Source organism: Scylla paramamosain, chromosome 24, assembly GCF_035594125.1.
Source record: "Scylla paramamosain isolate STU-SP2022 chromosome 24, ASM3559412v1, whole genome shotgun sequence".
Lineage (NCBI taxonomy): Eukaryota > Metazoa > Arthropoda > Malacostraca > Decapoda > Portunidae > Scylla > Scylla paramamosain.
This window is the reverse complement of record NC_087174.1, coordinates 21,613,108-21,631,481: the sequence shown is the minus strand read 5'-3', so window position 1 is coordinate 21,631,481 and position 18,374 is coordinate 21,613,108. Positions and strand designations below refer to the sequence as shown.

The 18,374-nt window shown below is 45.2% G+C and overlaps 1 protein-coding gene across 1 annotated transcript in view; it reads right to left on the bottom strand.

Moving 5' to 3' along the window:
• Positions 1-81: 81 nt before the first annotated feature.
• Positions 82-18,374, bottom strand: part of LOC135112911 (potassium/sodium hyperpolarization-activated cyclic nucleotide-gated channel 2-like) — a 38,510-nt gene continuing 20,217 nt past the window's right edge. Inside the window, exons 7-11 of the mRNA XM_064027862.1 lie at positions 17,990-18,208; positions 12,646-12,792; positions 6,428-6,545; positions 4,946-5,222; positions 82-4,795 (exon numbers count right to left, since the gene is read on the bottom strand). Coding sequence (XP_063883932.1) covers positions 4,432-4,795; positions 4,946-5,222; positions 6,428-6,545; positions 12,646-12,792; positions 17,990-18,208 — 1,125 coding nt within the window. The 3' untranslated portion in view covers positions 82-4,431. The remainder of the gene's footprint in view (positions 4,796-4,945; positions 5,223-6,427; positions 6,546-12,645; positions 12,793-17,989; positions 18,209-18,374) is intronic.

The following is an 18,374-nucleotide window of genomic DNA, read 5'->3' as shown; positions in this document are numbered from 1 at the left end:
GACAGCCGCCTTAACAAGTCAGGCACCATGACCGGTTCGCTCTCCCTCACTCACACCACAAAGGAAGAAATGAAACCACACTTAACTAATAACCTCTGCATAATGTAAATTATTTACATAAACTAGCAATATGCTAGCACATAAGTTAGCATTAAAAAATTATAATCATATAAAAGACATAAATTACCTTGTTTAAGCATTTGGTGTAAAACAAAAGCAATATTCATCAAACCGTCACTGGTTGGACTAAATCCTCTCTGATCTATCGGATGACTATATATTATGAAAACACATGGGACACAACACTGACGTGCAGCGCGGAGTGGTGCCGTGTGGCGGGCCTCTCTCTTGACTACCGGGGAGCTGTGGCCGCTGAGATGCCAACTGAAAAAATACCATTTTCATCCAAGACTGGAAAGACTGAAGTGCCCGTCGTCTTTTCATATTCCCCTTGTAAATAAGAAACAGTGGTTCAGCGTTTTATAATAACCATAATTTATTACTGAAATGTTTCGTATACGTGTGTTATTCCAAAAATTAAAGCGCATGTTTTTATGATTCGTTGTGGAGCCCCGAGATGCATCGAGGGGTGTTCCCCAAGTGTGTACTGAACTGAGTGGCCTCAAGCAGCGATTCCCGACACGATTTCCCATTTCTTGAAAATAAAATGAAGCGATGAGCGATGAATAACTGAAACGAGTGAGTTCCGAGCACCAATTGACGATGTGGCATTAAGGCTGTTGTAGGCATGCAGATAATTGATCAGTCAGCACCTGGTTCACTGCCTCTCCAGGTGAACGAGGCTCAAACCGGAAGTCGCGAGGGCATCAAGGCAACAGGGAAACTATGGTTAACAAACAATCAGGAAAAGATGTGATGATCCCAATGAATTTTACTCTAACAATACGCTCCCCTTCTGATTAATACCAGTGTTGTATTTTATAACTTTCCAAAGCAACAAACAATATTATGGCTGTAATTTCCACAAAGGAAATTCTTTCTCTGAGAATACTTAACAGAATCTGTAATGCCACTTCAATATTAATAGCCAGGATAAGAAGTGTATGTTGTATAATTTTTGATTGAGAAAGATTTACTAGAAAGGCACACACACACAGACACACACACCAAGGCCTCCCCCTGTGCTAAGCAATACAGTGTGTTGAGGACCGTCAGAGGCACCACCCGCTGCTTCAGGTCTGGTGTGGTCTCCCATAACAAACTAATAATAACATTTTTGTTAATTTACATGATTGTAGCACAATTTGAACAGTTTTATCTTGCATATGAAATATTTTTCTTTAGTAATGAAAACGAATATCTAGGTTTGAACTGGAAACCTCGTCCTGCCGCACATCACATGCAGCAGGAAGGGAAGGAAATCAACAATAACAATATGGGGTTGGGGCTGGGTGGGGGCGTGGCTGCTGGGCGTGGGGTGGCGGCGGGGGAGGCGGCCTGTGGCGGAGGGGTGGTGCGCCGCCCCCCGCCTCGAGATGGCTGGCGTTCTTGAGATTCAAAATAGACGCAGGCGGCTGGAAAGTGGCGAGCCTGCGTGCAGTCTTCACCTGCCTTCAAGAACAGTGCATCCCAGAACAGTGGTGGCCAAAGTAATCTACAAAATATTGACAGGAAAAGTAACGTAACTCTCCTTGCTATTATAATACCCTCTATTGGTTACCTTATGCAGTTGTACATTATGCAACTCTATTATGTCTGTATTAAGCTTATTACTGCTTGTAGGGAGCTAAAATAATACCTGTTGAAATATATGATTATCATAAAAATGGAAGGATAGCTTATCATACCCTAACCTTGACCGACACTTAATCTGTGAAATCATCAACAATAAAATAAAAGATATATAATTATATACTGCATACGCATGCTTCTCAAACACAACGCGGTGGAGCATGGCGTTAACAGATTTATAGTTTTGAATATTTTATAATTTTTTCACCTAAAACAATGTGCAATATATCTATCTGAGGCAGAATATCCATGACCAACCAACGAAAGACTGAATCATCCAAGTGCTGACCAATAGTGGCTGTGGGTGGGGGGGTGGAGGGCCTGGCCGTGCTGACAGGGCGAGGAGGAGAGGGACGCTCTATATGGGAGGGAATCTTGATATAATAATTGAAAACTACTGTGGTTGCCATGGAAATTCATACCCAATCTGCCATTAGCATGACTGATGAGAGGCTGTGGAGAGGATGCTGAGAAGATTAAACTCTACAGCTTCAGTACTTGAGGCACTTTGACTACGTGATCACTACAATGGCAAGTGAGAGGAAACCAAAGAAAAAAATGAAATGATAAAGGATCACACTGCTGTTTTTTCCCTGGTGCTGCAGGTTCAATGTCTGGGTGGCGCACTCAAGAGGAGCTCTGGGTGACAAACTGGCTACTTGCTATTAACATTCACACAGAAAACATGACCTCAACAAGTTAACCTACAAGAAGCACTTTCACAATAATGTCTATGGGGATTTTTTAAGCACGACTGGAGTGCTCGTTTATTTAATTTACTTTTCTGGTGTGGCTGCAAGAAGTGAGCTTTGGTCTATGCTAGATAGCAATGTCAAAATTAGCACTACCTCCCTAGGGCCCCTAGTTGAGCTTATGGTTCTACATGTGGACATTAATTATTGCATATTTTACTATCCTCACTGACGAGCGAAAATAAACTCTTGAATTGGCATGAATATGATACCATGAAGATGTATCACTGAGAATGTGTGTGAAGTATGGGAGATGATGTTGCCTGCACCACTGAACACGATGTTGCACAACTGTAGTACACAAGAAATGGTATTACCAATATTTTCTAACAATCCCTGACTCGAGAACTTCACCATTATGTAATTGTATATTTACAGTAGAAAATTTCCTTTCAATATTTACATCATTTATCAGATATACAAAGAATAAGTATTAAGAAACATAAAAGATTTTGAAAATATCTCTATATAACATTAAAAACTATATTCAAACTTTATTATTATTATTATTATTATTATTATTATTATTATTATTGTTATTATTATTATTATTATTATTATTATTATTATTATTATTATTATTATATTGAGGGATTAGGAATATTGGTAGGCTTTTCAGTGTACAATATGAGCGTTGTACGAGTCACGGAGGAGCATCAGTGGTGGCAGCGGCGGGATGGCGAGATGAAGTGTTGCATCAATCACAGGCGGGGCCGACAACGCCCCCTCGCAAGCAGCTTACTCCAGCGTCCGGGTGTCTGTTGTTCCTGACCGCCCTAGTCCTCCACGTGCATGAAGGCATTACTCATCTGCAGTAAATGCTGAGCTCTAGTTAGCATACAAATCCTTTATACAGCACACACGAGGTCTATACACCATACAGGAGCTCAATATAGGATACATGAGCTTCATATACGTATGAGTTTCATACTCGTACAGTATATATAAGTCTTATGCTGCCTACATGAGCTATATAATGCATATATGAGCTTTATATAGCATACATGAGCTTTATACAGCTTACATAAGCTCTATATAGCATGACAGGCTTGTGAACTCTTTTACAGCAAAATGAGCTCGGTAAAGGCTTGAGAGCTTTATACAGCATGAACGAGCTCAGTATAGGCTTAGCGAGCTCTATACCGTGCATCAACTCCAAACAGCATACATGGGCACCACACAGCTAGGCTGCAGGGACCTTACGACTAGATTTTAATAACACTCTCTTGATATAAAAACTCCAGTTTACAACAGATACGCGTCATGACCGTAATATCCAAAGCCTTTCTAACACTGTTCAAAAAATTTATAATATAATGTAAAACTTTACAAAAGGTCAACATATAGCAAGACATTTATCACCCCAAGTAGATATGTTGTACCCATGTCATGCCTTTCCTGCACTCAACATGAATGCACTTTGATTACGTAATATTATTGCTTTCCTACCTCTAGCAGCTGTACGTCAGGAACACAGACTCGACCACCACTCAAAAGGCCAGATCTCCTTGGACTTTGGCACCTTCTCATAATAACAGATAATCCTCTGAAGCAATAACAACACAACAATAGTGTCCCTCTTACTGTTAGATAGTTCAGGTGTGGCAGAAGCTTGTCGTGATTGGTTACTTGTTAGCGTGTACACGTGTCCTTGCTATGCACCGGGAAGGGGGTTGTCAACGCACTACTCACCAGCAGAGGTTCTCATGGATTGAGCACCTAATAAACACACTAACAGTTCTTTTTTACCTACAATAATCACTATCATTACAAATCACAAAGATTGTTCACTATGTGCTTGGAAGTTTGAGTTTGTTTTTGTTACTTGTTGGTGCAGGTCACTTGGTCTCTCCCCGTGTTTCATGATAGTACAAAAAAGATCAGCTGTAGCGCCCACGAGCATAAGTGCATGGGCGGGGGCCCCCTGCTATTGGAACGAAGTGTCTTTATGGAAAGTGTCGGACTTGTGAAAGGAAGGGCGGTTGCGGCTGAGAGGAGAAGGACTATCTAGAGAGAGGGCGAAATTGTTTTCACTTTTCGGCCTCGGTAAGTGTCCCTTGGCGAGAGCTTTCCCGATGGAGCCGAGGTCGAGTAGGTTGTGGTGGTGCCGACCCTTCGTGCTGGAGCCGTCGTGGCCCATCATGGACTCCTCAGAGCTGGACCCTCTGTCACACTGTTCCGTTGACGCCACAGATGCTAGTGCGTTCACGATCGCGTTGACCGTTTTGCAGTCATTGGTCAGATCTTCTCTGTTGCTAACTATGGATGGATTCTTGCCAATCTTGTTTAACCTGTTGACGATGGTAATGTTAGCTACACCAATACAAGATATATGACTGAGTATCTCACTTAATTTCTATGCGCCACAAATTATCCTATGACTGGATTTAAAATTTCATAGTATTATATATCTATTAGTCCTGTGGAGCCTCAGGGCTCACCTTTCCGCCGCTACACTCTCCATAGTCCGCCGCATGAGCGGGTAGGAGTCTAGGACAGTGTTGAAGTGCTCCACGCTCAGGCTAAACAGATTGCAATAAGTCTCTGCGCGCACAGAGGCCGTCCGTCTTGCGTTAGTCAGGAGACAGATTTCACCAAAGTAGGAACCATCGCTGAGAGAGGTCGCCACATCTCCATTGGACATAACAATATCAACAATGCCCTCCTGGATGAAGTACATCTTGTTCCCAATGGTGCCCTCCTTGATGATAATGTCACCTGTCCGGTGAGAGAATGAGTGTGAGTGCCAGAAGAGAAAGGGAGACTCATTAAAACTAAAAACCTAAATTCCCCCTAAGCAGCAAGTGCACTGATCAGTATGGTCATTGTTCATGGTCATGCTTCAGGGAAGTTTAAGAAAGTTTAAAGCTTGAAAGGTAAAAACCACAAAACCCTCAGGTCCCCTTTGTGCACGTAGCAGTAACAGGTGAGAGAAATAAAAAACTGTGGTAGTTGAGAACAAGACTGCATGACTGAAGTGGAAATCAATAAAATTTTGAAATTCATGCTAAATTGATTTTTGAGATAGTGCAAGTCTAGGAATAAGTAAGTAGATTCGTGATATATTGGACAATATATACTCTCTTGGGCCTCAAAAAGCTGATTTTAAGTTAAAGGAGCACATCATGCAAAAGAACATGCTAAGATTACTGGCAAATAGATAGGGAGCTTGAAGCTTCTTGAAGAGAATTAACAAGAGGCAGAGGAAGTGTGAGACACCAGGCAGAGGAATGACCAGTGCCAATGCTAAGATACCAACCTAGGTGGGCTCTACCATTAAGAGGTTGCTGGCGGATCTCTCCCAGGGAGGGTCAAACACTGTGTCTCAGTATAAGCTACTAAGTATTAAAGCATTGAGTTGAAAGCAACTGTTATGAGTGACACACCAAGTAAATTATCATTGCAATTGTGGCTGAGTCTTATCAGCAAAAGCTTTGTGTAATGCTGAGACACTTGCGTGATTAATTGGTTGGAATTTAGGTGTGGAAAAATCTAAATACAAAAAGGGTAAAAATTTTTTTACACAGATAATCATACGTGTTCGCAATGGTAAGTTTGAGGTGATATACTACTGGGTACAAGCTACTGTGGTAAGTCAAAGATTACTGCACTTGCTAAGTCACCCTGGTGTCCTGGCCTACCCTGAGCACAGGAGTTAGCTGCTTCCAGACAGTGCGTTAAGGAGGGGGAAATACACTGACTCCATTACAAACGAGCGGCCAACACGGCAGCAACTGATGCTGCTGTGTGAGCCACGGGCACACGGGAACTGCTTCATTACATGAACTTTGACTGGCAAGAAAGGTCACACAGGTTGACAGGAAGGTAGAATCAAGTTCGTTTGTGGCCCGTGGCTCTGTGCCATCTTTTCTACGTGATGCTACACTCGCTGTCCTCGGCGTGGCTCTCAGCCACTACTCTACCTGGTTGGTACACCTCGTATCGCAGTTTGGTAACCACGTCGGTCACAAAGCGTGCATCAGCATTTGCAAAAAATGGCACGGAAGCAACTAAGGCCCTGCAGTTGAAGTTTATCACGTCCTGGGAGGTGATTGAAAACTTCAGATTAGAAACTATAATATGTATTATTGCCTATAACTATACTAGACTAGGATGAAGGCAAGTGATGAGTCCCGACCACACGGAAGAGATTGCACTGTGTCTGTAGTCGGAGTAAAGTCACCGCTGTGTACTGGGCGCCCCCTCCCTCCTCCTCCCACGGACGCTGCTGATGCTCTGCTCGCCTCCCGCCTCCTGCCCGTGGCCAGGGACCGCCGCGGGGACAAGGGAGGAGGCGCCCGGTCACCTGGCACTTGCGTGTGGCTGAGAGGAGCCGCGCCGCACAGTCTGGGCCGCTCACCGCTTCCTGGGACTTCAACCCAAAAATTTCTTGATCATTTCCCCAATTTAACCGTGAAGTTTTTGTCTTTGCGGAAAGCACCGCGTCGCTCAGCTGGTATGGAAAGCTGGTGCTGGTGGCTTGCCTCGCGGGAGACAAGCCACGCCCCTCAACAGGCATGACTGAACCTGGCCCGTCTGTGTTACATTTCTTGTGTTGCATATTCATCACAATGTTTTGTCTGACATTACTGGCTTTCCTCAGAGCCTTGCTTTAGTTCATCACTCCATGGACCATGAAATGGCATTAAGTTGTTAGCATTCCATAAGCACGCTTCCTCCGAGGCCCTGAGGCCGTCAGGAGTGTTGGTGCTCCAGCTTTCCCAGCGCCCCTGACCTGCCTCGTCTGACGGCCCCTCCCTCCCCTCGGCCGGGGGGAGGCCAGACTGTGCAGCGGCGGAAAACTGAGACAAGTGTTCGTGCTGCTTCCTAAGGGACACCAACCTGGCAAGAAGACCTCGTATTTAAGTTTTGTGACGACCTCTGAGACGAAGCCAGGGTCAGCATTGGCAAAAAAGGGTACGGACGCCACCAATGACCGGCAGTTGTAATTGATAACGTCCTGCAGATTGTAACAAATAAGACAAGGGGTCAGGAGCCGCTGGCTGCGGCAACAGACAACGGCATTTTTGAATGAAACAAGGGAAAATAAAGGGAATGCTTATCATATCTTTAAAGTTGATATTTCACTTTTGTCGTAAGGACATGACTCATTATTTTTTAAAAGTAAGAAAAACAGATTAAGCTCATTCCTCTCTAAGGAACCACTTCCTTTAAATATAAAATAGTGACTGCAGCATTGCTAGCGATTGGAAATATCTATTACAAACATTTTTGTCATAATCATCAAGCATAAAATTTACAGAACTGCAGGGTAGTGAAGACTGTGACAGAAAACGTGAGCGACGTGAGTATAAGAAAGTCATGGCGGAAAGCAGGTAGTCATCAGCGAATTTGCAGGAAAGAAATTTCCGAACAAGGCCAAAGCTGCTGAGGCGGCCGCCGGGCGTGGCGGCGGCGGCCTCAGCGGGACTCTGGGGAGGCGGACCGAGAGTCGAGGCCAAGGGAAAGTGTAGAGTGGAAGAGAAGTATCTTGAGAATAAAATAAATGCATAGAGTAAAATGTAAATAAAACAGCCAGTCATCCCCAAGATCTGGAATATTTGGGGTAACCAAATTATATTGGCAAATACATGAGACAAGGAGCCGGGAAACTTGCTGACTGACAGGAAGAGGCCGCTCATCCGGCAGTGTGCGGCTTTACAGACAAGGTAGAGGCGCCGAGCTGTTAGCGAGAAAGGTCAATGGAAGAACCGCTGTGACTGACTGGGAGCGGCGGGGAGGTGTGAGGAGGACGGGGCGAAGTGCCCGGGAACTGCTGCCCGGGAAACTTGCTAAGGCAACATTACAAGCGTTTTTACTTTGAAACTTCACGATAAAGAAACTGTATGAATGTTCAAAACTTTAAGGTAATCTACATTGCATTGAGCGGCATCTGAAGCATCACTCTGGGATTGAGATCAACAAATTCACAGGTGCACCCACAGGCAGCGTGACGTGACGTCAGGAGCGGGCGTCTGGGGCGGGGGCGAGGGGGACGGGGGGGAAGCAAGATGGTAGTACAACGTCAATGAATGAACAAACTTTTAGAATGAAGATGGAATTGTGAAAAAAAAAGAAGCATCCTTTAACTCATATTTCTGGACAAGGGGCCGATGCACAGTGGCACATGATCTGCCCCTGAACCCCGAGGCCTGCTGACACAGGGCACTGAGTGACGAGTGGTCTGTTCCCAGCTGCCCGTGGGTGGATCCGTCACATGCTGCTGATGCTGGACTGCCGCAGCCTGGCAGCGCCAAGAGGTGGGCCTCCTTTCACCTAAATGGTGTGCCGGAACAACCAGTTCGCATACATTTATTTAATCAAAAGAATGGTTTGATTCTTCCTTTGACCTCTACGCGGCACACCCCCGGCGAAAAGAGGGGGAGGAGGAGGGAAGGGAGGGGGAATAAGACCGGGTGAGGAGTCAGGAGAACAGGAAGACGACCCGGTGTTGAGACTGCAAACAATCATGGGATGGTTCGCTCTTCGCCTACATTTGTTCTGTCTCGACTGAGGAAGCAAGATTCATGATTCGAGATCTTGAGCCTTGTTCTGTTTTATCCGGTTGTCCAGCACATAATTTGCTTATAGTGACACGTAATTCAGCAGAAGCCCTCATCAGAAACCACAGCATTTCCCAGATTCTGTTGCTCGCATGTATTTCATTGCATTCGTCTTCGATCGGAGCTTTGCGTCACGGCCTCGCGGACACCTCGTGGGTGGCCTCAGTGATAACTCAATTCCTTTTAAGTGAGTTCTGGATCGTTGAGTTGAAACACCACGCGGTGAGAGCGAGAATAATAAATATTTGGTTTCTCATTTCAGCATGATGGAGAGACGCTCATTGTGTTATCGACGCCCAGTTCAGAAAACAATATTTGGTTATTCAAATACGCGCAAAGAAAACTGCTAATTGATTGCCATCATATTTTTAGCATAAATAATAGAGATCTTTGAAAAAAATGCCTCTCAACGGTGTAATACAACAACAACAACAACAACAACAACAATAATAATAATAATAATAATAATAATAAAAATAATAATAATAATAATAATAATAATCCACAGTCGAGGGCGGCAAAATCACAGAGGAAAGGCGCACACTACAATTTCCTTCCCCGCCACACGCGCCTCTACATGAAACTTAAGAGCAATATTTCACTCTGCCCCGCTCCTGGTACAACCTCGCTCATGTCCGGGCTGAGGAGAGGCTCACTGAGATTAAAAATAGTGATGCGAGGACTGGCAATCTTGAGTTTATACTGAGCACGAGATTAGCGAAGTCTTGCTCCTTGCGGGATTTTCTGGCCGAACGATTTCGTCCTCAGTCCTCCGCTGGGAGAAAACGGTGCCCGAAAAATGAAGATGGAAGGAAATATTGTAGTCTTGTTTAAAAGGGAGACGAACTTTATCGATAAAGATATCATCAGGTAGACTCTGTTAACTTGTTGCGTGTTGTCTTATTACAAAGAAGCAGGTTTAGGAAATGCTTTCTCTTTCTTTCTTTCTTTTAGATTAGATCTTCATATGGAGGCATTGTGAATACTTTGATCTGTATCAAGTTTTCGACTTTAGCTCAGTGTTAGCGAGTAACTGCAAAACGAAGACTTCCCTACGACGCAATATTCACTCAAGACGTTAGTTGTCTTTGAATAAATGCATTAAATTCATCAACTGGCCGTTGTTACCTATAGTAGTCTGCTGTTAAAAAAAAAAAAAAAAAAAAAGATTTGGTGAAGTTTCACATGGAAACGTTTCGTTACAAATTCTAAGACACATCCAATGGTTTTGCAGTTAGTCTTGATACGCCTCGCACAATCCCCGTCATTAGGCGTGTCTCTGTTACGTCTCTGTGATAGGTGGACTGTGCCGAGAACTCAGGCTTTCAATAACACAGAACGGTTTGTTTGGGTCAACAACAGCCAGGAAGATGAACGCATGAGGATCCCCGTAGGAAGTCGAGACAGAACCTGTGACTGGCGGAGGAATATACATAAATAATAGGTGAAAGTTACCAATTACGTAAAATTAAGCGAGAATTTGATACTATGACTGCAACATAGTTCAAGTGACTAGGCGTCTTCTGAACAAAATATTCTTGGAATGATTGCAGCGAGGGGGGGTGGGTCATGGGTCATGAGAAGGAAAGGTGGACAAGGCGACAACAGCCTGGGAAGGGTGGGATGGAAGAGGAGTCAGAGGGTGGAAACTGTACTATGTGACTCTTGGAAAACTGCAAATAATGAACATTTCATCTTGAGCATCAGGGTGTTGACAGTGACAGGGATCTGGTGTGAGTCTCCGCCGCTGAAGGCAGTTGGGAAAACTCTGTGGGCGTCGAACATAACAAGGAGGGAAAAGAAGACTGACCGGGAGGGACAGGAGGAGGGATCTACGACGGACACTGATTGAATTAAGAGGGAAAGTAATCTTAATTAGGAAGGGGAGAACGTAACCTAATTAAGAATATAGTATAATATTATCTGAAAGAAACATAAACTCTTGTAGGAAAATAATCTTAATCACGGAAGAAAAATGTTATTCAAACTAAGATACCAATGCATTCTTAACTTAGAGACATAATATAACATGACTTAAGAAGAAACATTATAATTAAGATGAAAAGTGACACTGAAATGATGAAACATAACCTTAATATAGTCAGCACATTGAACAAAATAATGGTGGTAGTGAGAGAAAGCAAGTAAGTAGCCTTAAGTGACAGAAATACAACACTGAAATAAATCTTCACTAATATAAAAAAAAAAGGATCAATGAATAAAATAAAATGGAAACTGGAAAGAAACAAACTCAAATTAGGGTGAAATTCAAACTTAAACTAAAAAGAAATCTAGACTAAGAAGAAATGCAATCTTAAAATAAGACAACATAAATAAAACACTTACGGTACAAAGCAGCATGGAAATCACAACTAAACACGACTGAAATATTACAAATCAATGAAAGAAACACAGAAAACAAGGCAGGCTGGCATTGGATAACTAAAAGAAAAGAAAGGAATATGACAAAATGACTTCCATGTAAGGGAAGACAAATAAAGGCTGGTAAAAAGGAAAAAAGGAGAAAATCTGATATAATAAAGAAGCAGAAGAAGAAGAAGAAGAAGAAGAAGAAGAGTGTTGCTGAGGACGGCTGTTGGGGGGATGTGTTGCAGAAGACAGCCTTTGTAAAGTGAGAGCAGCAGGGAGGCGCTGCAACAGGAGTGCTAAACAGCTGACGGGCAAAAAAAAAAAAAAAAAAAGTAAACTCACAATTGAAAAAAAAAAAAAAAGATGAAGAGGAAAAATACAAGTTAAGATTCCTAGTAGCAAAATGTGAAATACTAGGCAGTTTTAAGATAAAAAAGGCACCACCTGCATTATTATTTGAGATCAAAAAACAACATTGTAAAGAAATCTATGAGCTTGTGTGTTTACTATATAAACAGTCTTATGGGAGCACTGAATAAAGACAAAATGACTCGGCAAAGGTGGAAGCAGATGGCACCATGAGAAGAGTGTGACAGGATCCTTGGATGAATGGAGACAGAAATCATCATATGGCATGCAAGTCCCTGGTGAAGACTGGTGTGTGGGGGGCGGCCGAGAGTGCTCCAGGGAGATATGGTCTGGTGGTTGGGGGTAGGAGTGGTAGTAGTGGTGGTGATGGTGGTGGGGATGGTAGTAGTAGTAGTAGTAGTAGTAGTAGTAGTAGTGGTAGCGGTGGTGGTGGTGGTGGTGGTGGTGGTCGCAAAACTGAGTTTTGGGAGAGAAGACATGGTGTGTGTGTGTGTGTGTGTGTGTGTGTGTGTGTGTGTGTGTGTGTGTGTGTGTGTGTGTGTGTGGAAAAGTATCAACTGTTGTTTTCTTCACGTCAAAAGTCAGATTGTATGTGGGAGAGGATTTTGAAAAATGGAACAGTGTTGAAAAAAAAAAAAAAAAAAAACTGGTGTCAACAAAACCCCCAAAAGTGTCATTTTTTTTTTTTAATGTACAGTGCAAGTTGTGTGCGACACGACGCTGAGGTGAAGGTCCCATGAAATCAGTGAGTGTTGATGTACAGATGAGTTTTTCCTGATGTTGGGTGAGAGAGATGAGTGACGTCAGGCTGGGGTGGAGGCATCGACTCGAGCACTTACCTCTCGGAGTTTCTCTGAGAGTTCTCCCAGGATCATTTCCTCGTCGAAGAATTTGCCCTGGTAACGGTGCTCGAAGTACTCAGTGATCCTCGTCCTCAGCTCCCGCGGCAACTTGCGGTAAGCCATGTACTCCTCCACCTGTTTCAGCTGCAATCCAAACACATCCACAAATGTATCGTGGCCGTCACCTGGGGGAGGCGTGCGGCGCGCGGCGTCCAGCTCGATGCAGGGCGAGGCGTAGGCCCCACGTCTCCCCTCCCGTGCCGGGCTGGCAGGGTGCCTACACTAGCGGCATCACGTCCACCCGCCCGCCTCCTGCCTCACACACACACACACACACACACACACACAGTCTCACTAGCAGGGTTTGCAAGTCACACACAAGTAACCAGCTCGGTGTCAACGTTCACTCACCCACACACCTCCACTGGGACTACACATTCGTGCACATGTACACATACAACAACACATTCGTGCACATACGTACACCAGAAGGTAAACGTTTATCTTGATGACACACACAACATTCAATTACACAAAACACTCACATCCTGTATATCCATGCATGCATATATATATATATATATATATATATATATATATATATATATATATATATATATATATATATATATATATATATATATATATATATATATATATATATATATATATATATATATATATATATATATATATATATATATATATATATATATATATATATATATATATATATATATATATATATATATATATATATATATATATATATATATATATATATATATATATATATATATAAATATATATAATATTACTATCACTATACACCTTACTATCTAGATAGAATTTTCAACATTTTGTGCAAGACAAATATATGAGATATATTCATAAGTAAAAATATAATGACTGAAACATATATCTGTTGAATCATTAATAGTATAAAAATGGTACTAAAGCATTATAAAAACAACAAAAGCAACACAACACTGTTAGTATCTAGACATCGTGGAAAAACACCAACTAAAATGACCCAAAACTTGGGAGTCCTAGCGTGGCTCTGAGCGGTCTGGCTCTCCGCAGACCTGAAAACAAAGGTCGCCGCACACCAAGGAGTCTATGGCGCATCATAAGCAAAAACTTCTAAGTGACTGAAAACTTCCTTCTACCACGTGGGAGACGCCCCGTCAGCTGGACTCCGCTTGCCAACCCTGCCTGACCCTGCCTCCCTCCCGCACAGGCCCTGACCCTGCCTTCCTTCCTCCAGCATGGGACGAGCTGACTCTGCCTCCCTGCCTCCCTCCCCCCCTCCCCCACAGGGCCAGGCGAGCCGGGGTCTTGTGCAGAAGACTCGTTTGAGAGCTTCCTTTTCGTCCACCTGGATGGGCCGTTCTCTACAGCCTGGCGGCGCAGCGGGCACTGCTGCAGCACCAAACCAACCGATGAGGCAACATCGTCAGTGTGATTCTTGATTTTAGTTCGACAAGATACTGCGGTGACCGACTAGCTGTAATTTTGGTGTTTATTAAGACAAATGTGTTGCTTTAAGTACAGAAGGAAGGAGGCACCCGGACAGCAGCTGAGGGAAGGTGCATCTAGCGGTGACTAGTATGACGGGGTGGAGTCCACAAAGCTGGAGCTCTGCGTTGCCGGAGGGCTCGCGGGGCCGCTCCCCGCCGTCTAGGGTGAAGCACTACGGCACTGCTACGAGTCTCTCTTCTAACCCGTCTCTACTCGTCTACAGTTGATAAATCTACTAACCCTTCTTCATGCATCCTTTATTTTACGACACCAAGGAGGAAGATGACAAGCTAAGCCAGGTAGGGATGTCACGATGCAGGCACAGACCCGTCTATTGTTGGCACTAGTGGGTGCCACATCCTGTGACAACTGACTAGGAGATTTAACCACAGCACGGGTACCAAAGTGCCATTATATATCTAAGACAGTGACGTGGTCTTCCGAGATCAATTTTCCAGCGAATCACAGTTCTCATTACTTCATTGTAATTTTGATGTTGACTCAAGCAATGGAGTGAGGAGGTGAGAAAGGCAAGTTTGACAAGAGTATGGCAGTCCCGCTGGTTGACCTGGGAAGGCTTGGGTCTCGGCACGGGCGGTGAGCTGCTGAAAGACCTAAAAGGGTGTCTAGAGAGCTCTACACAGGACAAGACTAGGACTGGTGCAGCTGACGGGTCTCTACTCTAGCAACTCCCCTAAGGATGGGTTTACTTCCCCAACCCACAACTCCGCTGGACCCCGCAGGTATCACGTCATCGTAGTCTTCACAAGAGGTAGAGCTCATAAGACTCTTATCACATTATTTCAGCAATGAATTTATAAACGAGAATAAATGAAGATACATTCCAATACCTGAGAGTCTGACCGATCCGTTTTTAATGCCCGATGCAACACATTAATGCCTCACTCACAGTCCGACCGCCACCTGACTTCCTCACGTTGGTCACCACCTCTTCAGTTTGGATTCTCCCGGACTGTCTCTCGTCGGCGTCAGAGGCGCTATTGGGAAGCAGCTCACGCGAGGAAGTCCGTGAGGGTGGCAGTGACAGAGAGAATGTTAGCTAACACACTGGCGGCCGGAGATGGTGGAGAGCCGGGTGGTAGACAGCAACAAAACTCTCGGTGTCTGGACTGAAAAGAGTCGAGAGCTCCAAAGTGTGGTTTGGTCCCCTATACACATCTCCAAGTCAAAGATCGGTCGCGTCATCTGGCTACAAAGTTCCTGTAACTTTGCATTTAATGTCGAAACGTAAAACTGTCAGTGTAGAGCAGTCGTAAGTTGACAGGCTGTTGTCGTTGTCAAGAATGTTTCCAGTGGATGGTGAGCGCGAGGCTCCCCTGGCGCTGCCCGACCTCGGGTGAGGCAGAGAAGCAGCAGCGGCCACAGGCGTTCGCCACCACCGGAAAACACCTCGGCAAGGAGTGGGACAGGGATTAGAGCGGGATCATATGTGAGAAAGAAGGAATCTGAATCAAGACTGAGACGAAAACTCACTATATTGAGTTCCAAGTATATGAATGAGTTGGAAAGAGGTAAACATGAGGGAGAGGTCTTAAAATATGGCTGACTTTAATAGACAAAATTGGTGAGCAGCCGACTCTGCTACCGTCTGGCCTTCCCTAGACAAACTTCCACTAGGAGACTAACACGCCCGCGTCAGTGGCAGCGTTTGACATGTTAAAGTGCTTGGCGATTATAAGGCAGAAGAATTTATTAGTTGTGGCAACATGTGATCTCATTAATTGTGATTAATTAAGGAAACTGAGTGACCGTGATGATGCAAACTCGCGTTCGTCCCGCAGCGGTGCGCGTGCTGGCCGCGTGAGGCCCAGGCGGCAGAGCATTTGTGCCTTGAGGGTCACAGTGAATGGAACAGATCAATGACCGAGTTCTTGTGGGAAGTCAACGCGTCGCTTCGGTGCGTATTAGTGCAAGGCAGAGATACATGAATGGTGCTCGACGAACAGATTGAGTGACAACTTTTGCAAGGATTATCTTGAAAATTTTACAGCTTTTTGTCATCAATAATTTATATAATTTTTAAGCTAGTGAGCCGATTATCTTTTTCACCTTTAATAACTTTGATATCAACCAATGGAAGGAACCCTTACCTTGGAATGGGTCCAGTAACAATGAGTTATTAATAACCAATCGTGTATTAATGCTAGCCATGATCTGACTCGTTGGCTGAGTGATAATTCAGTATCTCTCACGTCCACTGCCACTGAGGAGCTGGCGTGTTCACATGCACCCCCAGAAGCCAAAAATGTAATACTTTAGTGGAAAATTCAAAGCATTCTGCTATGTCAAGCAGTTCATGTGGAAAATCAGGAAAACGTAAAGAAAGATTTGTACAAAAAATGCAGGCATATCAAATTCTTTAAAAATATGATTGAAACAACTTTCATGACAGAATCTCGCTATATGATGCTCTGAAGAACAGATAATCAGCCTCTTTTGGGGAGTGGGAGGAAACTCTCGCCTGAAGGACCTGAGGTCTCTCTTCGCGCGGGGCAGCGCGACCACTCTCCACGTGTCTTGGGTGACAAGATGACTACCCAGTGGGGGCGGCGAGCTGTGGCCAGGCTAATGGGTATATGACAGCACTTATGGAGTGAGAGTTGCAGTCCTTATGGGAAGCAAGAGGTCCTCGTCTTTGGTGGGGACTGAGGGGACTGAGGCCTCCCATGGTGTGGAAGAAGACACAGACTTGTCCCTTAAGAGGAGGGGCATCCCCAGCCTCGGTGCAAGTGGCAAATGCAAAGTCTTCACGAGGAAGAAAGTTGAGTCTCTCCCGTGGGAGTGCAGCTACCAGGTCCTCAAAGGGAAAGCCAATTTTCCTCCTTCATAGAGAACGTCCCTTTCATAAATATATTTTGGTCCTTCTTAGAAGGTGAGAGGTCCTCTATAGATGAGTGCGTGCCCCACGAGGACCGCCGTTGCTCTCGTTGCCAGGACCAAGCGTCACCATTCCTCAAGGAGGTGTCAGGTCTGCTCTTCTCTTAAGGTACTCAAAATCATGGTACGAACGTAGGTGCAAGTAATTTTGATGAATTAATATGTGCTTAAAGGAGTAACAAGGTAATGAATGTCTCGTCATTGCTGCAAGCGGGCGGTGTACTCACCGTCCCTCTCCCTCAAGCCCCTAACCCTCAGGCCCGAGGCCCGGTGTGGGCTGGGTCGGTCCTCCCGAGCTGCCTGCAGCCCTGGGGGTGCAGACGGGGCATAGGGCTGGCGGTAGGCGGGGAGGGAAGTAGGTTGTGGGGGATAAAAGTATACACTTTGTGGGTGTTAAGTAGGAGCGTAGGCTTTAGGCGGGGTGGGGCAAGGGTTGAGAGTCGAGCAAGGCGGGGGAGTGGTGCGTGTGGGGGAGGGCGCCGTGACAGGCAGCAGGGGAGAAGCAGCAGGTGTTGCAGACAAGCAAGCAAAGGCCGCCATGCATAACATCGCATGCACCACGCTACACTCACACTCTGGAAGGCTCGAGACCCGCCATGCCCACCAGCAGGCGGGAGGGAAGGACGGCCGGTAGCAGACCCGGTACTCACCTTCTCCCGATATTGTCTTCGCGAACTGTCAAGTGACTGGATGAGGTTGGTGGCGTGCCCCAGGAACAGCGCGTAACAGGTCGCGCCGCAGATCATTGAGAGCATAGTGAGCCACATGTCGGTCAACGACTGCGGGGGAAACCGACCATATCCGATGCACAGCATGTGCGACATGGCTTTAAATAACGCCCAAGAGTATTGCTCTAACCAAAAGGATTCCTGAAAGAGAAGAAAGAAAAGTGTAAGTGAAGAGAAAGTGGCGGGAGACCTACCCGCTCGCGGTACTGGCGGCGGGACGAGTCCAGCGACTGGATGAGGTTGGTTGCGTGGCCGATGAAAAGCGCGTAGCAGGTGGCCCCGGAGATCATGGAGATCATGGTGAGCCACAGGTCGGTGAGGTTCTGAGGCGGGAAGCGCCCGTACCCAATGCACAACATGTGCGACATGGCCTTGAAGAACGCCCACGAGTACTGCTCTAGCCAGTAGGAGTTCTGTAAGGCAGCCGCCGGCATTAGTGGACGAGAAGCACCCGCGGCACTCCTAGCTGGGCTGAGAGAAACTATTTAATGGACACACCAAGGGGCCAAAAGGTGAGCGTCGGGACGGTCACGTGAATGTATGACGGGTGACTCGTGACGGCAGCGTCCCGACACTTCC